At 46.3% G+C, this 22,671-nt stretch overlaps 1 protein-coding gene across 4 annotated transcripts in view; it reads right to left on the bottom strand.

The window, feature by feature from the left end:
• Positions 1 to 313: 313 nt before the first annotated feature.
• Positions 314 to 22,671, bottom strand: part of LOC142587373 (REST corepressor 1-like) — a 44,919-nt gene continuing 22,561 nt past the window's right edge. For all 4 annotated transcript variants that reach the window (XM_075698325.1, XM_075698326.1, XM_075698328.1 and 1 more), the window contains exons 10-14: positions 20,618 to 20,695; positions 16,738 to 16,795; positions 11,349 to 11,521; positions 8,211 to 8,455; positions 314 to 6,949 (exon numbers count right to left, since the gene is read on the bottom strand). In XM_075698325.1, coding sequence (XP_075554440.1) covers positions 6,841 to 6,949; positions 8,211 to 8,455; positions 11,349 to 11,521; positions 16,738 to 16,795; positions 20,618 to 20,695 — 663 coding nt within the window. In that variant the 3' untranslated portion in view covers positions 314 to 6,840. The remainder of the gene's footprint in view (positions 6,950 to 8,210; positions 8,456 to 11,348; positions 11,522 to 16,737; positions 16,796 to 20,617; positions 20,696 to 22,671) is intronic.

Genomic DNA, 22,671 nt, shown 5'->3' with positions numbered 1-22,671 from the left:
TAGTAATTGTTGTTTCGAAGCATTTTCTTGCTATGTGCAATAGCACCCACACAGCCCAGAAGGAAATATTCAGTTGTACTTCCCCAAAATTCTATGCAGAAATTCTCAGTTCCTATCGAAAGGACTAAGGTAAATGTTCACAAATAAAGCTAGCAGTGTTTTACTATCCCTGTAAAAGTACAGCTATTTCATAGAGTTAGTGCAGCAGGTTAGGAGCGATGATTGCATGCGTTTATTACCCAATAATTTGTGTGTTTCACCCAATGCCGTGGATAGGCCGGTCACTCCCAATAAAGAGATTTGCAAGTCCCTCTGAAAGTATAAGCTTGTTGTTTTTTATTTATTTTTCTGTGCACATCACCTCTACATTCACTCCTTTCAAACAACTGGCACACGCACACAACATAAGTTAATCCAGTATGTAGCCAACCACTCGCAGGTGCTGCTGCTCCTGTCAAACTGCAAGCTGCCCTACGAGCGAAAGCTGTGCGCGAACAGTCACGCTTCGAGCTGGGCGTCCAGAAGCCAACGCCTGCTCTGTCGTCCAGTGAAGCTAGGGAAACGACGGTGCCCTCTGCGTACTCCCGCGAGACACTTGCATCTGACCGAGGCACAAACAAAATAAACAAAATGCACATAATTTGCAACACATCACAATGCTCAAACAGTGCATAACCTCCGGGTGACATTGACGCAGCCTTCAAAGCATCAACTAGATGGAACAACCCATTTCTATGACATATCTTTGGCTCATGGTGCTGCTCATGCACCAATCTTGCATCGTGCAGTTTCCACACAGTAGTTCCAGCTCAAAATAGATTGCAAGTTTTTGGATACCCGATACGGAGCTTTCATGCACGACATCAAGCTGTGCATGAAAAGCAGATGTGAGGCCATAGAACACAGGACCACAAATGAACACTCTTAGACGCATGCCACAAAGCAATGTTCTATATGACGTGAAGTGCATCAGAAAGACGGCTGCTATAAATGTTATATGCAACAATTACTTGTAGGTCAGGTCGCAAGCGGAATGACCAGACCGTTTCTTCTGCTTTATTCCTGTCCTTAATCTGCTGGGGCAGGGCACTTATCAGTCTTCATTTCAGCTTATAATAACTGTGCGGTTGTCGCGTAATGCAAAAGATGCGCATCAACAATGGGCAACACCATTCTGAAAATACGTCACAACCACGTTTTACGCAGTTGCAGCTTAACAGGTTCGCTGGAATTCTACATGGGAAACCACACAACCTTTGCCAAGAAAGGATTAACTACTTTGATTATGCCGCCGTTTTCATGTGTTCACAATTCCTAAGCATAAACTATGCAAAGTGTGTTCAATGTTCGGCACATAAGCTTTCTTTTTTTTGCAATACATGACACTGGGGAAAAAAAGAGCTTTGTGCATTCTGGGCAAATGTACAATGCACTATTTTCCCCAAAAGTGGGAAGGACTTCTGTGGAATGTCGGATTTGTATTTTCTGATGGATGTCGGCCATATTTTGAAACAGCAGAATTCACATAGCAACTTATGTAAACAGCACGTTTGTACACATTACACCTGATGTAAATAGCACATGTTCGCGCACATGGCAATGGCTGCTCAGTTTCAAGTGCACTTGCACATGCTGAAGTGAAAAGGTATACTTTTGAAAATGAATGGCAGTGAAGAATTTAGAAATACAGGTTCCACTGAGAAGCAAAGTGACACCTATAATAGGCAAGCAATACAATGCCCCTGGCTATTAGAATTCACACAGCATTAGGAACCATTGGCTTGAGCCCCGGAGCTGCCACACGATGAGAACCCAACGTCAACTATCACATGGACAACAATGGCAGTAGCACTACGGTGGTTAAGTGGCACGCTGCATTCCAACGCAAGGGATGTAGCTAAAATGCGAGAATCCCCACAAAAAATCAAGCACCAAAAACATAACAAAAGTGCACGAACAGGGAAGCCAGCTTCCCAAGCTCCAGATGGCTTGCGCAAAAAGGAAGCTCGCGTATACATGTCCAGCACACATTTCAACACTCGCACACCTTTCATACAACATACTGCACAGGCTTCACATTCAATTATTACTGACTAAATTCTTTGCTTGACACAGACATGTAACCCTCAATTGTTTGTGACAGCACTTGTTACCAGCTACATACACACAAGGCAGCAAGGAACATTTCTTGATAAGTGTTGAGCAACTGTGTTCACTTAGTATATAGGAAAGATTGCAGAGACGGCATTTACCAAGAGGGGAAGAGAAGGTCGCCGCAGAACCTGAGGAAAGAGTTGCAAGCGACACGAGACTCCGTCCGGAGGAATGCACTGCACTTAACTATGCACACTCAGACGCAAACATGCCAAGACTTGTACCACACCAGACAGACTCTGCAAATGCACGCACTCACCCGACCCAACAGATGCACCAAACAAGTCAGAAAAGGGTGGAGAGCGCAGTGCGTGCCACCTGTGTGACAATGTTGTTAGCCATGTGTACCACAGTGGCCAAGAAAGCCCAGCCTAGCCACGTGGGTCAAGGCCGTCGCATGACAAGCGTAGCGAGAAGAAGGCCGTGTCGACAGGATGCACGACCAACAGGCACAGCCCTTCAAAAAAGCAAAAGACGCAAACACAATTTCAGGAACTAAATGTGCCGTAGTTTTGGCACATAGGTACTGTGGGGAAAGCTAAGGAGTATTGCATGCACTCGGCAACATGCACGCTCGAGAATCAATGCCTATATCCGAGTGCAACATGGCTGTGTCGAGGAATTTTTTGTTCCTTTCTTACCGCACTTAAGCTTCAGGTGCGAGTAAGCGGACTTCCCTCTCTTTGCACAATTCCAGCAGAACGGCGACACAGGCTTTAGCCTCTTGGTTAAATCTTTAAGCTCCCGAGCCCACACTGCCACACAGTGCAGCCACTAAAGGCACGAGTGTCACGCGCCGGTGACTCGTATGTCGGTGTGAATTCTAGAACCAAGATGTAATCCATAATCAGTGGATCAAAGAATATGCGAAAGTGTGATCAGCAGCATCCCGCGAGAAAACTTTATACGGAGTTGTGTGCAGCTGCTGCAAAAGGAGAATCTAGTTCCAGAGAAAAGTGGTTTCAAACCACACAATTGTTAACAGTAGTTCAAGTTCTTCCAACTAAGAAATGTAGCTCATGTGGGGCTTGCAGCTCATTCGAAACAAATTTCATGATGTAATTTCAAGAGGCCACACAAACAGAACCCCCTAAGCTGCAGGCATGTGCATCACATGATCTCCTTTGAAAGTAGTCCACTAGACACTGCCAACATTAGCAGTCAAGTCTGCTAAAGGAACAATGAAAAGAACCATGATGCAGTTATCACACTGAAGGTGAAAAGAAAACAACCGCTAACCAAAATTCAGCAAAAAAATAATTATCTCGTTTTGTAGAGTGTAGGAAAAAAGAAAGAAAAGGAAACACGTAAGGCATGCATCTATCGCAACAGGAAATGACAAAACAAAAAATCATTGTGAAACAGGCGGCAAAGACTCGCAAGAGGACAACAGGTTCAATCACCTTGCACTCGCAGGCACACCGTAAAGGTGGGTGGATGCACCACGCCAGCTGAAAGATGCCTATGAGCACCTCAAACATGCCGGTGGCCGAGCGACTCAGAAAGACCAGACTGTTGCAGGTGTGCAAAGAAACCAACACAAAGAGAAAATGCAACACAGTGCTCAGAGAGGCCCGGGTCATAGTGAAAAACAAAAGTTTCCAATTTTCCTCACGTGGGAGGTCATTGACTGGGACAGCAGTGGCTGCCCCTTGCCCAACTGTCCATCGCTTGTGCGCAGTTTCATGAAACACCAAGAGCCCAAAGCAGTAAGCTGGCCTGGTCAACAAAGGAGGACACAAAGGTTGCATTTCCATTTTTCTTCCTTCCCTCCACAGCTTGACAATTCAGGCTCTTGCGCTTGACTCACAAATGTGCCTCGCCCTCATGAAGTGTGCAGCGCCCCCTTTCGACTTAAGTAGCCACTGCTCTTCACTGACACTTGGCTCATTTACAACTACCTGGCTCCTTAAGCATGCTCGCTTGGCATCTATTCAAATGCGCTGGAGTTGAGTGCATGTTTATGCAAGCAACTTGTCATCTCTGCGACTCGCAAGGAGTGTTGTCCGCGCAGTCTTTAGAAGAGCTTGTAGATGGGTTAGTTGGCAATAAATGTTGGCAACAGCTTCAGTGTGGAAGAAAACACTCACTGCACAAACACCCAAAAAGGGACCTCGCCCCATGCCCCTTTTCAGACAGCGCCTGTGCGAGGAACGGGGCAGTCCTTTCCTTGGGTGTTTGTGCCTGCAAGTGCATGCATGTCAGCGTGTTTCCTTGTGCTCTGAAGCTGTTACCAAGAGAGTTTCCATAAGCTGGGCTTGATTCATGACGTGTGATTGGATAAACAGTGCAGACGGGGAAGCAAAGTTGGCACTGTGTGCGTCTGCCTTTCCTGCGCATTTTGGCTTCTCATCAATTCCGCGCAGCACAGGGAAAGGTGCACGTCATATTCAGCCAATCAGAATAGTGAACCAGAAGAAGGGCTTCCCAATTGTCCGCCTCCATTAGCTCTCGGCCCAACACTGAATGAATGGATGCTTCACACAAGGAACAATGACACGTGACGGGTGAGCCCCACTCTATTCTATGGAACACACAGCCAGATCTTATTGCTTATTGGCCGACGTGAGCCCTAGTATTTGCTATACTGCGGGGAATCGGCGAGACAGAGTGCAAGTGTCTTCGTTCAATAACTGGCACTGCTTTCTTCTTCGCTGAGACGTGCTTGTGCATAATGCGTAGTGGACCAGCTAGCCCAGAAGTCAGCGCTCTTCAACCAGCAAACATTTTGCTGAAAGACCTCGCCCACACGGTGCCCACCTTGTCTGCTCTGAGTAGGAGTGCACAAAACCAAACATTTCACGAAACATACTTTGCAAAAGCTCAGTCAATCAACCCCACACTTAAAGTGCAATAAAGAAAGAGCCATTTGGATATTTCAACAAGCTGAGAGGCCACGACACTTTTGGGCCAGGCCCTCTGGAGGATTCGCTAAGCAATTAAATAGGGAAAGTGAAGAAGCAGAAAGACCTCATGAAACACACATATCTGTAGCAATCTATTGTCATGGTGTCCCAAATGAGTGTTGCATTTGCATACTGCTATGCCCAATGCACGCTGTCAGTTTCACATAGACAAACTCTGCAAGTAATGTTGGCTTTCAGTCAACATTCTTTGTACAGTATTTCGTGGTATTTTGCAGTTATTTTGGGAGATATAAATAGGAAATTCAAGCAAATTTCTAGCTCTTTAATTTTTGCAGAATTACAAGACAGTGAGATAGCAGCAAGGTAAGTACATATGTTACAACTGATTGGCCCATTTGAGCGAGAACTGACTACGGGCTTCTAACGTTTGCCTGAAAGGAACGATGGAAGCTGTGACGCACGGCACTTGTCCACCAAAGGAGCAGTGTCCCAGCCTGTAGCACGAGCTTCGACCAGCATACGTGCCTTGGCACAATGGTGTTACAATTCGTCTTAGGCTAGCGAGATGTGCGGTATGTTTCACGCACCCTTTGACAGGCACAGAGAAAGTCAACACATTCCAGGCATGGCAAAGAAAGATAGCAGTGTCGTCAGAACTACACTGGACCAGTGCGACTTGTGTGGTCAGCAGTAAATGCCCAACTAGTCGAGCACATGTACGTACAATGCTTGCAGGCTCATAACAGTGGCTTGCCAATTGATGAACACACTGTGTACAGCACCATTTGCACATTGTGAGCAACTGATGCACGGATGGTGCGCTTGTTACTTGTCACAGCCTTGCTTCATTCGCTATCAAAGTGACCGCTGAGTCAAGCTCGTCCACTCGTATTCCACTCGGATAACTCACTCCTAAATCCCAGGGAGGTGTAATCAAGGCATCAACCGCAGGCACAATGCAAAGCCACACCCATATAGCGTGTCCCAGGCATCCACTGCAATGCCAGAACCCATTTCGAGGGCTTCTGGACAAATGCCCCATTCAAGCTGTAGCAGCTCTGGGCAACCAAACTGCAGTGGCTCGCCGAGACATTGCTGCCCGTAACCAGTCACATTCTTGCAGCAGAAGCCAGCTAAACCGCATTCAAATTGAGTCACTCTAAACACGTTCACGAAAACTGTGATGGTCGACAGTGGGTGACACTATCCTGCAGTCGCCAAAGAAGCGTGACAACCGATCGAGACAATGCCGATGCTTGACGAGGACAGCGTCAGGTTGACAAAATGCGAGCGACTTTCAGGACGTGCACGAGCGTGGCACTAAGGCTTGTTGTGCCACTTGAGGTTCCTGCAAGTTGTAGACTATGCCCTGACAATGCGTGCAAGGGCAGGCCAACAACCTTTCATCGCTTTAGCAGACTTGCCAGCACCCGGCACAGACTGCTGTGCAGAGGGCAAAGCACACTGCATCAGCAAACGCTGCTCTCATGACACTCCAGTAACCTGAGTCAAGAAAATCATGCAAGTCATTTTGAGTGCAATCTCACACGCCGCATCACTCCTCCGAGGAGAGGGCATGCGGGACGCACAGCAGTGTTCCACTTGTCCACGTTGACCAAGGTTCAAGCCACACACACACACATGCGCGGAAAGAGGCAATGCAAAGTGCACTGCCACTCGAGAACAACACGACCAGGCTTGGCGCCACAAGGAGTCAGCGTCTTCTGAGCCAGTTGACATGATGCCCGCCGCCATCACACTCTGGAAGGGTCTGCAGCAGTTGTGCTCCCGAGGCTGCAGCAGATGGCTGCCGTCTGCTTCAGAGGGCATTGTGCATCTGCGAGGGCTTGCTGTGGACAGTGGCTGCAGAGGCTGCTGTTGGTCGGATCAGGGGTGGCGGCTGCTGAAGAATGGACCAGTTGCCAGACCTGCAAGTGGAAGGGGGAACAGGTTGAATATGGGAGTCCTTGCCGCGAACAACTTTGGATGGACGCTAAAATGTATAGCTCACTACACACCGTTCTATACATAGACAATATCATAACAAGCCAACAAACACTGACACCAAGGACAACATAGGGGAAATTACTTGTGCTTAATTTAATTTGCGTTCATTTCTTTGTTTTCATTTATTAAGCAGAAGTAATTTCCCCTATGCTTTCCTTGGTGCCAGTGTTTGTTGGCTTCTTATGATATGACTAATAAAAATCTCGCCCCTCGGTTAATTCCCTTTCTTCTCGTTTAATACATAGGCTAAGGGATTCATAAACATACGAATGCTAGCGACACTTCTCTTACTGCTCATATTCATGACTGACAAATTGAGCATCATGTAATAAAGGATGATAAAGAAATGCATTGTGCAATTTGATGTAACCTTATCACATACTTTCATGCCATGAGGTATGCCATAATTATTAACACAGAAGGCATTGCAAATACATACTGATTTACCAGCACGAAAGGTTCCTGCGACCATCAGCCACGAAGCACTACTTACACTTGTGACCAAAACAAGGTAGGCCGCATACTGGAACCATTCGGCTGCACTAATAATACATGATTTGACATAACCTTACACCCACAAATTGTAACACAAGTAGCAGTTACTGTCAAATCAACCTATAAAAATAATGGTTTTAACAGTATATCGGCTATAACACTGAGAAGCAGCTGCACCGTCAACTTCCATATGTTTTCTATGGTGAAACAACCCGCTTACTACAATGCCCCAGTGCCACATTATCATTTATAAAGATGAAGTCTGGCTGCTGGATATCCATGACAAAAAGTAATGGAATGCGAAATCCTTGAAAAGGAAAAATTTGAGCTGGTGTTTGCCGCCATGCAGTTTTTCCACCTCCTCTGCTTCGCCAGCCTCATGCGCCTCTCTCCCGCCGCCCTTCAACCCCTCCGAACACGAATGGACTGCACTCATAACTTTATGCCGCGCCACCCTCCAAAACACGAATGGATCGAGCCAACTTCGCTGACAGCACTGGGCTATCCACTACAAGGACAATTTGAAAGGAGGCCTATGTGTCTCTACGAGCAATGAATTTGGCCAAAGATGAAACTCAATGGTTCCAAGACACGCTATAAACATACTTCCAGTCCCGCGAAACCTGTTGCTGTTTAGAATCACCGGTCGAGAGAAACTCGAAGTCGCTCTTTCGCCCACTGGCTCACCTGGGGGCAGCCTGTGTGAGTGGGGTGGGTCCTTTGGCGGCCGCCAGCGGCTGGGCCGATGGGGAACCGGGTGGTGGTCTCAGAAGGGGAGGAGGGTTGCCAGCCCCCACCGGGCCTCCACTCCCATTGGCAAGTATTCCGCCACCAGGGTTTATCATACCACACGGAGAGCCTGGTGGACTGTTGGGCCCACCAGCTGCGGTGGCTTCCTTGGCAGGTGTAGCTGGATCCGTGTCACCTGTTGGCTACTCGGGACAAGAAACGGCAGATTTCAGCAACCAGCTGTGGACTCAACTGCTGCAACAACAGACAGGTGGCATTCGCACCGGTCATTTGCAAAGGCTGCCTGACCAAGCGGGTCAGTTTGAGTCAGCAAGGCCAAAAAGTAACCGCTCTAAACAAGTCACTCGTTGCTCGATTTTCCAGCTCTGTGAGCTGCTGAACCAATCAGCAGTGCAGGAAAGTCTGATATAATTAAATATAATCATGTTTATTTCAAGAGACAAAAGTGCTTGCCAGTGCTGAGGGTCACTCGTTGGACTCCAGTGTGAATGCCGCTTTACTCCAACCAACTACCTGAACTATGTGCAATGAGGTGCGAACTTGCCCCGACTCTATGCAACTATGCATGGGTCCAGTAAGTAGGAGAATGCACTTTACAAAGAGTTAAGTACTTTTCACCATACTTTTTAAAACTGAAACTGACAAATTTTGGTTTCACTTTCTAATTTACTTTCTTTTTTTAAAATACTAATAAGTAAGTTAAGTATTATTTATTGCTCACATCAATTATATATTGTGAAAAGCATAATACATTAAAATATTTTGCATAAAGCTCAGATAGGGGGGACTTCAATGGCCTGCTTTGACAACACCCACAGGAAACATCCGCATTCCAGAAGCACTAGGATTCAAAGCGGATGGAAGCATTTGCTGGTCAGCAGTTGAGATAACCTAGGAATGATTGGAGTATCAGCGGAAAAAAAAGAAGGTGGGAAGAGATTGATAAAAGCGGAGTTGTTACAGGTACAGGTAATTGTTCAATATACAGATCGAAGATTTAATAAAGGAAGAAACGTTCAAGGAAAGACAGGAAAAATGCTAGACTGCGATAGATCCCGTAAAGCTTGATCAGATCAAGCAGGCTAGGTCACTATTTGTCGCCGCCTCATTTCGAGGAAACGTCAATCAATACCATTATCATCAGCATTGGCAAAGAGTTCCAAACGTCTACGTGAGTCTGCCATTCCTTCAATTCGGACTCTTTGATGCTGTCTGCCACTTCAGCAGCAGAAACCATGCAACTTTAGATGTTTTGCCACAAAGTGTAAATGAACCTGGTTCATTCAGTGTTACAGCCCGCCACGTGAAGGACCCATCTCTTCTCAGGTAAGGATCTTACCAGTCATCTGACAGAGCAAAGCAAGCCACAGAGAAGAGAGAGAGAGAAACTGAGCTTATAAATAGGCAGAACATGACCAGGAAGGTGCTTGAAGACAGCCTTGCTATAAGTATGGAGCATATTAGTCCTCAGGCACTTTGCTTTCACGTGTATATTGCAACTTACAATCTTTATTCTTTTTCAAAATGCAAATTTATTCATTTCCCTGCTATCCATCATATATGAACTTTTAGTTTATGAGGCTTCTTGCATAAAACAGTGCAGGCTGTTTTATTACATATCAGAACATGCAATGAACTGGAATTATTGAATTTGACTTGTAATATCTTTTATTATGGCCAGTTTTATCAGAAATAGGAATGTAGAAATGCAGTTTTCCTGTGCGCTTTAATTTTTGATGGATAATTCGTTAAACATGCATCACATACTTTTTATTCTAGTTCGTTGCACAACTCATACGTAGTCCTACATTAAAGTACTATGGGACAGAGCAATTGGTTTCAGATAGGAATGCTCGTGTGAAGAGAAAATTTGTCATTCTTTCAAGAAAAACATTGAATTAAGAATTGCAAAACGTATTTCCAATCCTTAAAGGCATAAATAGCATTAAAGTGATCCTCTTAACATGGAACAGCAGTACCATCATTTACTCCCCTAAAATAAAATTTTTCGTCTGCAAATTATTGTCTCATGACGAAGGGTTTACATTTAGCAAGAACGCTCTCCAAGCTGAAAGAGCCCCAGCATTTTGTAAACATACGTGTCCATGGCACGTAACACAATTTTAATCACCAACTACAGAGACAGGGACTCCAAACAGTGCAGCATTAGGCAGTTTTATAACACCGTACGCAAAACCTTTGCATACGCTATAAAACAGTGAATCCGAAATCTGTACGAGCAGAATCCTATGCAGAACTTTGCAGGTTACATACGCAGGCCAACCTTTGTAGTTACCGTTACAGGCTTTGCGTGGTTAGCGCGGTTATCATAACATGGCGGTTCTAAGGCCGTCCACTTCGATCCGAATTCAGCTTTGTTACTTGCTTTTTGTCGTGGCACCAAATCAAACATGGTGCATTCATCTTTCCCTTAGTCTTTCATTTCTTTGAGGACCGAAGTGCTGGTGATGTTCTGTCGTTATTACTGAGTTCAGCTGTCCATTCTGATGCTGCCAGACCACACAAGAGGTGCTGCTGTTGCCGCAAAAGTGCCTTGACTTCTACACAACAGGTGGCACCTCCGTCTGTCTGCCAGTGTTAAGAGACGGAGAGAGGACGGTGTGTACCAGAGAGCAAATGCGGTAGCTGATATTCTGCAAAAGGGTACAGCCAATATTCTAGTTGACATTTAGAGAGAGAAAAATGGAGCTGGGCAGGCCATGTAATGCATAGGGTAGGTGCCAAGGGAAGGGAAGCACAGTCGAGGACAGCAGAAAACTAGGTAGGGTGGGTGGTGAAATGAGAAAATTCGCAGGTGCAAGTTGGAACCAGCTAGCACAACACAGGGGTAATTCAAGATCGTTGAGAGAGGCATTCTTCCTGCAGTGGACATGAAAACAGGCTGACAATGACGATCCGTTCACCATGCTGAACGATCTACTAAAAGTGTAATCTTGGACGAGCGTATTAGCGTAGCCATTTTGCATGCATCTACATAAATAGCTGGAATGCTATAATAGAACTCTATTATGAGCAACCCTCGTGCCATCATAGCAGCAGAATCTATCTGTTCACCTTGGTGTCATCCGATCCTGGAGTGATGCCATGCTCGGCCTCAAACTCCTGGAGCACGGCATCCAGGTTGTATCGGCGACGGTAGTTGACAAAGAAGCTGCGGACGTGCGCCTCCGTCTTGTTGCCAATCACCTCGGCGATGGCCTTGAAGTCACGGCCATACTTGCGGATGCCTGAGCAGAGGGAACGGCATGCACAGTCATTCGGGATGCACAACACACCCACATGCAGAGAGACCCCAAAAATAAACAGACTGACAAGCTTCAAAGGGAAACTGCTACGTTTTCCGAACACAGTGAGAAAACGTTTGCTATCTGTAGAAAAGCTGCCATGAACATGCAAGAAAAAAAAAAAAAAAAGAAGTTCGCAGATGCACACCAATCTCGCAGCTCGTACATCATTGATACCAAAGCTGTATACGAGGTGTGACACAAAAGAAACGGGACTAAGTGTGTAGCTTGAAAAAAGAGTGGAGTTGGCAACAACTGTTTTGCTGACGTAATCCCACACACCTCCTCTATTCACGCCTCCAGTTTCGATGGAACCGATCACGCCAGTTGGGAGTGCTGCGTCATTGAGTGAACACGTGCAACTGCATTCTGCCGGAAAAATTTCTGATGTAAAAACCGAACAGCGAATCAACATCAAGTTTCTTGAGAAACTTAAGAAATCAGCCACGGAAATATTTGAAATAATAACCGAGGCTTATGAAGATATAACCTTGTCTCGTGCACGTCTGTTTGAATGGCATAAGCGGTTTTCAGGGGGAAGGGACAGTGTGGAAGATGATGAACATGCTGGGCGCCCAAGGTCGGCAATTACAGATCAAAACATTGCCAAAGTTCGTGATGTGATCAGTGGTAACCGAAGATTAAGTGTTCGTGCAGTGGCAGAGTTGGTTCACTTGGATAAGGAAGCTGTTCGACGCATTTTATTGGACGAATTACACATGACGAAGATTTTCGCGAAGGTTGTTCCAAAAGTTCTGTCCGTTGACCAAAAACAGTGCCGTAACGACGTGTGTGCGGACATGTTAGAACGCACTGCAAAGGAGCCAAATTTGTTGGAATACGTTGTAACATGTGATGAGACATATTTTTACCTAAGACCCAGAAAGTAAGCGCCAGTCAATGCAGTGGAAGTCTCCAGGATCCCCAAGACCCAAAAAAGCACGCATGTCAAAATCAAAATTCAAGGCACTGTTAATCGTCTTCTTCAACATTAATGGAATTGTAATGATTGAGTGGGTTCCCAGTGGTCAGACTGTTAATCAACACTACTTCATTGAAGTAGTAAAAAGACTTTGTGAAAAAAAATTAGGAAAAAAAGGTTACAGTTGTGGAGTGATGGATGGCTGTTGCACCAGGACAATGCACCCGCTCACACGGCCCTATCTGTCAAATAGTTTCTGACCAGCAAAAATATTACTGTGATGGGGCATCCTCCTTATTCACCTGATTTGGCTCCATACGACATTTTTTTACTTCCTAAAGTTAAATCTTGCTTAAAGGTAAACCATTTTATCTCGGTTGAAGAGTTTCAGGCAAAAACGGAGGGCCTGAAGGGCCTTCCAAGAACCTCGTTCCAGAACTGTTACCTGCAATGGCAGCACCGAATGCAGAAGTGTGTGAATGCTGAAGGGGACTACTTTGAAGGTGATAATGTCACAGAGAACTGATTCAGTAAGTACAATAAGTTATTGGACCAGTCTCGTTTCTTTTGTGTCACACCTCGTATAATGAAGTACTATGGGTATGTTTTCTGTCTCACGGCCTCGCTCGAACGCAGCTGCTGCATTCAAACACTGCTCGTTTCTAGTGATGGCTCCAACGCAGGCGGCGTTGCAGAACCACCACTTCAGCTTCACACTCAAGACCGTACAAACTCCTGTCTAACCTGGTCAGAGCAGCCGCATCATCAGGTGTGGCTCCTCTTAAAGGCCGATTGCAACAAAATTTTCGAACGTGTATAAAGCCTAGTCTCAGGTAATTTAGACATGCATAATCTCTGTGCAAAATCTTATGCTGTCTGCTTTCCTTGCTTGTATTCCATTTTGGCATATCAGCGAACAGGTCCCCCACGTCTGCTAGCCAAACAGTTAGCATACTTTGTTAAGTGATTCGTGCGCTGTGACAACTTTGTTGCACACCTGCGATGTTCCTTTAATGCGAAGTATCTTCCAAGCACAGCCGGTTTTCTCTATCTGGTTGTCTACATTCAACAGCAGAGCCTCGATGCATTCTGCTTCCGCTCGAAGAAGAGTGCATTGGGGTGGCCAAGCTAAAGCATAGTCCGGCTTAACGTGGACGCGATCCACGTGTGGTGCAGTGACGCTACATCGGCAAAAATTGGACACACTACAATCTAGTGTGGCTGGCGCAGGTACAGAACACGTCTTATCGCACACCACAGCAGCTGGAACAGGCGCTTTGTGCGCTAGCTTGGCTGACAAGCAGCATGCTGTTCGGGTTCACTGAAATGAGAATGCTGTGTTTGCGCCTTCGACAAAGAAGCGCTAGCCCGCTGCGCACTTGTCCGCTAGCGCTACAACAAGTGATCACCGCGCTGCTGTGAGTCACGCGTAACCCGTTCAGGATCAATGACGTAAATATACGGCGCCGCGAACGAGTCCAAAATGGTCGATAACGTATATTTATGGCGGTGTCTGTATGCTTAAAAAGTGTGCCAATTTCCTAACTTTTTCATTTCTGTCATGTGCTGTGACTATGTGGGAATACATACAATTCTTTTTGCGTGCCTCCCTCTCTCGGTTTTCGTTGCATGGTTTGTTTTAGAGCTAGACCGTTTGCTCCGGCGCATCTATAGACTACCACTTGCGCATAGACGCTTGCGCGGGTGGGCGGCGGTTAGTTTGGGTTTTGTTTCACAGCCGGTTTCGGCTTCTTGCACTCGCAAAACTGATGGCTGGCTCATTACTAATCGCTCAAAGTGCGACCGCCTTTCACTCACTCATTTATTGCTCACAGGGGTGCGCATACAAAGGATGCCGCCGTGCATGCGTTTCCTTTTCTTTTTTTGGAGACTCGCAAAAACTAATTGCCTCTGGTTGGCGATAACATGAACATTAGCAGAAGCTTGTTTAATGTATTATTATTATTTTTTTTTTTGACGGGCACACAACTATACAGTTTTCTGGAGTGTGCTCACCTACGCAGTTCGATTACGCTATGAACATAAATATTGGTGTAAGAAGAGGAACATTTGAGACATGCGAAATGTTTTTGTGTGCGCATTTTCTAAGCCTTCAATTACGTGTCTAACAATGCATCAAATTTTTAATTCTTATAAGTTTATTTTTTCTTTTATTGTTGTTATTCATGAATTAAAAGTGCATACCGTATTTACACGATTGTAAGTCGACTCGAATGTAAGTCGACCCCCCCATATCGCTTGACCGGAAAAAAAAAAAAAAAAATCCCGAGGGCGCATTCAATAACGAAAATTTATTAGTAGCCGACATGGTCACTGGACTACTCGTCTTCACTAGTGCTGCCATCGTCATCGTTGCTGCGGTCCCACAGCGCGTCGGGTTCCAGCGAAATTTCAAATTTGGCAAACGACCGCACCAGGACATCTTGCAGAACAGCAGCCCACGCCAAATGCACCCAACCACACGCAGCCGTCAGGGAGGCTCTTTTGACAGGTCCGGTTGGCGTAATTTCGCAGTCTTCTGCCGCCAGCCACTCTTTGTACTCACGACGGAGCAGAACCATAAAATTAAGGCGAAGGTCCGGGCTTGTTTCATGACCACGTCGCACTTCAATGGCAGGGACCGATCACGCATTTCAGCGACGTACGCCGCAAGCTTAGCCTACAGCTCCGGAAAGCGTCCAGATTTCGGCACGTGGGAAATTTCTCACTTGCCGCCACAGGGTGAAAATTTCGCTTCGCTGCAGTCGCCACTCTCGCACCACCCGTTTAGAAACATCGAAATTGCGGCTCCGCTGCGCAGTGATTTGTTTCTTCGGCGTAAAGGATGGCAGCTCTCTTGAACGCTGCTGTGAACGAGTGCCGAAAGATTAGTGGGCCTGCAGCACTCATGACGACTGGGGAAGCATAGAAGTAGCATGTAGCCGGCAGTCAAGTGGAGCGCGTCAAGAAGTTGGTCAAACCAATACCAATGCCAATGCCTTTAAACAGAGAAAGAGAAACCCGCGAGCGGTGTCTGCTATTCCATGAACTACCGATACTCCCCGCAAGCGCCGCCGTTCTGAGGGTGCCGCCGCAAATGGGAACAGCGGCGCTTCATCAACTATCGACACCCCCCCATGAGTGTTGCATGCACTGTAAGACTTTCAAAAATGTTGAAAAACCCTTCCCAAAAGCGAACAAACACGCGGGATAGCGAAAAGATACGGGTAGGGCCATAGAGCAAACATAAAATTGTAACTACGTTGTAGCTTTCGTTGGTATCGCTTTTTTTTTGGCGGGCCATGTTTTGGTTTCGATTGTAAGTCGACCCCCCAACTTCAGACTTTCAAATTTTAAAAAAGGGGTCGACTTACAATCGTGTAAATACGGTATATACCAACGCAAAATATTTTTTTCTCACTTTACGGTCACCCTAAAAAAATTACGGTAAACTTTTTTCGAAATAGGTCCCTCTGAAAAGTTTAATTCTGCGATTAAATTTATTGACACGTGTACTTATCTTTATCGGGCGACCACGTTTCGTCGCCTAACAAATGTTATCACACAGCGCAGGACTCTCCTGCATGTAAAAGAAGTTTCTGGAATGTTATCGATGGTTCCGTCCACTGTCTTTCACCGCAACTTGTGTAATCTGATTGCGTATATGCACGACGCGAATAGTGTAGAACTTTGTGGAAGACATGCGGGTCTCAGCGGTTAATCTGGAACATCCGACGACTGATCTATAAAAGCCGACGCGCTTGACCCGCTGATCAGATTTTCGACGATCGCCGACCGTGTTCACCGCTGTCGTTGTGCTATAAGTGTAGCCTGCTTTGTGGGCACACGTTCGCCCAATAAAAGTTAGTTTTGTCTTTCACAGTATTGCTACTGTGTTCTTCAACGTCACCACCACGTGACAACATTGACCCTGGGCACATGGCAAAAAAAATCTACCCTGAAAGGGTTAAGAAAGCAGGTATCCAAAGAATGGGCGACAAAATGCCACATCTACTTTGGACGCAATCTACTGCTTGTTGAAATGCATCTCAACAGTTCTCTAGCAGACTCAAAAAGTTATTTAGTGGATTTCAAGTGTTGCTTTCGTGGAAGCTTTGCAAGGGGAAAAAAAGAAAGATAACACTGGCCAAAAGTCAACACGATGGGTTCGCCTCTCAGTTCAGCAGAATTGACACACCAGTTTTGCTAGTTTTCTTGCCCCGGGGGAAGCACTCACCCTGAACGGCAATCAGCAGCTCGTCATTGGTCCACCGGGCATTTACTCGGGTGTTGCCCTGCAAGCACAAAAGGTAGGAAGGGGAAAAAAATTTTTTTTATTTATTTTTTTATTTATTACATACTGCAGAGCAATGTAGTCCCAAGCTGGACGGGCAATACAACTTGCAATACATCTGTATTAAAACACACACACACACACAAAAACATGATAGCACCTGAGGAAAGAACAGTAAAAGACATGCTCGTCTAGTCATACAGTGGGCAGACTTGCGCCATAGCATTCCACAGGGTGCACTCGATGCACAAAGCTTTACCGCTCTAAAGAGCACTTCCGGTGCTGAAACATGCTGAAAAACACAAGTGTCCCTCTGATTATAAGTGCCATGTTCGATGCGAGGAGCTACGTCAACAAATCGGGAGGACAACTTTGGTGAAGCCGGTTAGAAATCAGCCTGCATTGCATTAAAACCCCGACCCTAGCTTCGTTGCACTTTTGGCGGTGCAAATCGATCGATAACTTGCCGAAAACACAAAAAATCCGAGCACCGCCAGTGGCGAGTCAGGCTGCCAACATGGTGCGTCAACGCAAGCTGGTGTTTCTCCGGCGATTTTCTCGAGCCGGTTGTGCTCGATTCGCACCATCCGACTTTAGACAAACGGTCTGAGTGCCTGCTAGAGTCATTCAATTTTATTCCTAAACATTTGTCAATGGCGTGGACTAAAGTTGCAGTTTCATACCGAATCAATGCAAATCAATTTGTAGCTGTCACCCAACACTCAGAAAGCAGCAAAACCATCTCACCAACAAAAGTGAGAGTACCACACCACCGTTGTTCACAACCTCCACCTTTGCACACCACAGCACCCGTCCACCGAATGCCAGGCACACAGCAGTCTCTATGCGTGGCTTTGAGCAACCTGCCACAAGACTAGTTTTGGATTTACATGGTAGGCTTGAATATGTAATGTCGCCAGTGTGCTGACCCCTTGCTGCAGACGCACTTACACGGACGGCAGATGGATGCAGGATGACACTGAAACCGAAGGTGAAGAGATGCCCACTCTATCACACGACAGACATTTTCACGGGAGATACGAGTAGAGTCGAGCGACGTCAGCCGCCGCGAGAAATTAATCGTTGGTAATGCACGGGCAAGGCAACTGGGAAGGCAGATCAGTGTTAGCAGACTACTACCAGAGTCCTTCCATCTTTTTTCTGGTCACGAAACTCCGCCGTCACGCTATGGGAGAGGTTCATATGCTGCCCAAAGGTGCCGCGACACGGCGCCACTGTGCCACAGAGGGTAGGGTGCCTCGATGCGCGCCCGCGAGGCACCCTAACAGAGAGCACCGTTCGCGTACCGAAACGCGTGCACAGTACGAGGCGAGCTGAGTGATCGGGTGCGTTCTGTGCATGTGCTGCGCTATTTTTCGAGTGCTGGGCTGTTTAGTTGAAGTGGCGGAGTGGGACAACGATGCCGAACACGTGTTGCAAGTAACAGCTGAAGAAGTAGAATGGTGGTATCTCTAACAAGCCATTTAAAAATAAAATTGCTGTATTTGTGATGTGGCTACTTGTGTTCGTTTGAGAGTTGTTTTGCCATGCGTCATGAAATGGTTATGCTTTACACTTCCTTGTTTATACAAACAATCGATTATACATTCTGTATTTATTGCCATTCGTTTGCTGGTGTTTGTTTCCTGCCCCCCAATGCATATCTCTCACGTTTGATGTTATTTCTTTATGCTTATTATATCAGTGTCATGCTTTTACCAAACTTCCTGCATTGTGAATGGTGGACCATTCGTGACCGGACACCTCTGTGCTGTCTGTATTTCGCTCCGCTTATTTTACACGATAAATAAATGATCGTGTGTGCATGTTGTTTTCGCACCAACACGTTCTATTTTTTTTTCTTAATCGAATTATAAAGTTTCTAACTTATTGTAAATAGTTGCGCATTAAGAACCAAAATACGTAGTCTCATCGTTTCCGCGTCGGAACCACGAGCAGCGTGAATAAGTGCTGGGATTACTGACGCTTCTAAACGACTGCTTGCTAAGGCAATTGCCTAATTACAATGCAGCTAGTTTCAACTGTGCAGGTCCTAACACTTCACGGTCGCCTTAATCCGTCGCTAAAAGCCGCACCGAAGACATTTAGTAGCGAAGTTTGTCTTGCATTAATCATGCCTATTCAGAAATGCATTGCTTTGCAGAGAAATCTTAAGCGCACGGAGCAGCTCAATTCCATTTTCTTTGTCATTAAGTATTCTACGGTAGCAGCCCTTTGCAATAACAATTTCATTCTTTTGATCTCCTTATAAGATACTGCCCACAGACAGAGTCCTTCTCTGCCACAGTTTCACAGAAAGTGAACAGCTGTGCTCGGCGAACAATCTGGCGCCATGCGCAACGGAGAGTTTGCGCTTACTTACGGGTAAGCGGGGGTGCAACAGACCATATGTTTGCATCTGGTGATAAGTGGGACCACCGGCGCTTTGTTGCGAATGCGCGGTGTTTAATTTCAGGCAAATATTAAAAAGCGGAGCCCACCGAAGTGTTGAGGCGAACGGCAATGAAGAAATCTGGACCGACACTGCTCGGCCGTGTACAGCGGACGCATTTCGACGGGGGCGAAATGCAAAACACCTGTTTATTTAAATTTAGGTGCATTTTAAAACCATTTAGTAGCGAAGTTGTCTTGCATTAATCCTACCTAAATCTCATTCAGACATTTATTTACGTTTATTTAAATTCAGGTGCATTTTAAGGATCCCAGGTAGTCAAAATTAATCCCGAGTCCCCCACTACGGCGTGCCTCATAATCGTATCGCGGTTCTGGCTCTTAAAATCCCAGATTTTTATTATTTTTTTTTTGGTCTGGAGACCGCCGCAAGCTCCATGTTATGAGCGGCTTTTCTTTTTTTTTTTTTCATCCCGGGCGCTCATATCATGGCAGAAGGCGCGCTCAGGCAGTAATTTAAGCATATTCAATGTTAAAAATAGTTGCGTGAAACTAAAGTGACGGTTGAGGAAGTTGAGAAAGCAAGCTAGAATACCGAGGCTGCCCCACACACAACCACAGCGGTAGCGGCGTTCGCATGCCCTCTCATGCACGGTTGCACCTCTAGCGGCGGGCGCTGGCTCTATATGAAACTGAGGCGGCAGTTTCGTGACCAGAAGAAAAAATAGAAGGACTCTGCTACTACTCTGGTGGCTTCTACTCTCGACACCCCTCTTCATTTCCTTAAGGGGGGAGAGAGGAGTTTAGAAACTTTTTTTTTGCTAAATTTAATAAAAATTATCACCCAGAGAGAGTTTCTCATGCTGATCTCAAAAATATAATTACATCTTAAGTTGACTGAGTGGTTCCAGATATAATTAAAATTTATCACCGATTGTTTGTCTGAACAACTGTAAGAAGAGTATAAGCCAGACTGTTTAGAAAGACATACGACTGGATACTACAAAGTGTAAGCAACAGAACTCTAGGCCTACTTTCTTTATATTGCAGGTATTACTAATTTTACAGCAATTTCAAGTTCGATCTCCAGACATGCCAATCACGTGGTCCAATTAGTAGCCAGATTTTAAAATTTACAAAAGCGAAATTAAAAAATCTGCTCCTAGCATTGTGTAGTACACACATGTAGCTACGTGCTGCTGTAAAATTCCCACATTCTATGCTTCAGATGTAGTGCCGCAAAGATACAAGGATGGTTCGACCAGTAAAAAAAGTGGCATTGTCACCTAAGTAAATACTTTCACTCCTTCCCGTCCTGCTCCCTCGTTCTTCCCTAAAAGCTTTGAAAACGTCCAGCAAACCACCCGCACGAACCAGTACCCCTTCTAGGCGCCTAAAAGGGGGCACCCACCTCCGGTGGTCGCAGGTTCTCGATGCCCATGGCCGTCTTGTGGCGCAGCTGGCTGACCATCTGCTTGTTGTTCTGCACCTGCACACACGTGGGCGAAGTCAAGCTGAACAGTCAGGCTTAGCATCCTGAACCAACACACGGCCTACGAGCGATCACTCAGTTTGGAGGGCTTGCATTAATTTCAACCAGCCGAGGTTGTTCCATTGTACAGCTACACACAAAGCCCTCGTGCGTCTCTGCGTGCTGCCTCCAACACAATGCGGCCAAGAGGCGAACCTGCAACCACATGCGGACTGTCCCAATTATTCAAATATTTTTGGCAGCCACTTCCATGTCTGAAAAACCAGTAGTGTGATTGTTCGGTAATTGTGACTACCAAATTTTTCTCTATATTGCATCACCCATTCAGTCATGGGAGTTTGTTCACAGATTCTATGCAATGTAAGTTGATGGGATAGCTAGGTGGTGTGGCAGCAGTGGAAAAGCAGCAGTGGAAGGAGGACCACTGACAGAGCAATGCCCAACTGACACTGCAAGCCAGTTAGCAGTCTGCGCTCTTTAATCGTGCCGAGTACGCACAAACCAGGCCCTCTGAATGACTTTATAAGTGTGAAATCAATAAACGTAAAGCTTTGAAAACACTCGTTCGATCTAAACATGTTCACTACGGTGCCCCTTCCAAAACGCATTTGGCACGGTAAGGACTGTTCGGATCCCAGTGTTGGGAATAGAAGGGCCTCCACTTGGGAGCACTGGCCAACGACCCTCTTTCACACAAAGGTGCCTTCACTGGCTATGGCCCAACAATTTTGCACTAACGATGAAAGGCTGTCCGTAAAGTGACTACCGATTGCATAAATAATCTTTTTAAACTACCAGTACCACAAAAAACACTAACGATAGTATTACAATATTCTGCCATCTATAGTGTAACAACAATTTTGACAGTGTAACAAAAGCTAACGCACTACTATAGATAGCACCATCAATTAGGAGCGTGTGAATATTCAGATAATACCAAATCGAACTGAATAGTGAACAACTGAATATCTACTATTTGATTTTTCGAACATTCAATACATTCGGCGTAGGGACACGCACAATGCCGCACGTCTGGTGCGCTGCAGAGCCTTTCACGCTCGATGCCATTCAAGGGAGCGTTTCACATCGTTTTCGATGCAAGAGGAGCGCCTAGTGCACTGCGGAAGGGTCGCCCAGGCTGACATGCGCGGGCATGCGAGACTCTCATGCGTCCCCCGATGTGTTTTCCCCGCGTGACTCCAGTCTCCTGTAATCCGGCTTAGCTGCGTGGCTTTACAGTGGCGGTCGGTGTGGTTGCAGAGTAGTGCGAGAGATGGCGCGAGTGTTGTGCTGCCAACACCACCTAATGGCAGGGTTACTTGGGTGCAAAAGGGGGCAAGGCTCGGGGCCGACAAACGGTGTGGACGTTTCGCGCGTGTGCCAATCCATGCTTCTGCGAGACTGTCTCGCAAGGCTCCGTTTGAATGCGCCGTAGTTCGCGTGAGTGTACACTCGAACAACCAAGCGTTGGTGGCTAGCATGGGGCGAATGTATTTGCTCCATATCCAGTCGTGGCAAGTCATACTTCCTAGATTTGTAGCATGCCCGCCGGCACATTCCGAAGATAGTAATTCGGCTAGCAGGCACTGTTGTACGAAAGGTGCAATAAATGCCCTCATGATTGTTTGCACTACTGTGTCGTCGTTCCTTTGTACCAAGAGTACGGGTGAGCCCCTGCACACGGTAATGGACATGGTCGCTGCGAGTGCTCCCCGACGTTGGGCCGATGCGAAGATTACACACACGGTACTCGAACGCTGCAATCAACAGAACGGCGCCACGTTGGCCGAGGCAGTCTCTGACAGTACGAGGTTCGTCCAGGTCGGCACAACCGATAATGCAATGTGGACAGAGGGAACGGCAACAAAAACAACGTGTACTTCGTAACAGGTGAAAGCAAGTGCAAAGTTCGGGCTGATTGGCCACTGAGAGGCACACAGGTCATGCTGGATGTGTGGCGATGAACTTTGAGC

Source organism: Dermacentor variabilis, chromosome 7, assembly GCF_050947875.1.
Source record: "Dermacentor variabilis isolate Ectoservices chromosome 7, ASM5094787v1, whole genome shotgun sequence".
In the NCBI taxonomy this organism is placed as follows: domain Eukaryota; kingdom Metazoa; phylum Arthropoda; class Arachnida; order Ixodida; family Ixodidae; genus Dermacentor; species Dermacentor variabilis.
The sequence above is the reverse complement of the archived record's forward strand: the minus strand, read 5'-3'. Positions and strand labels throughout refer to the sequence as shown.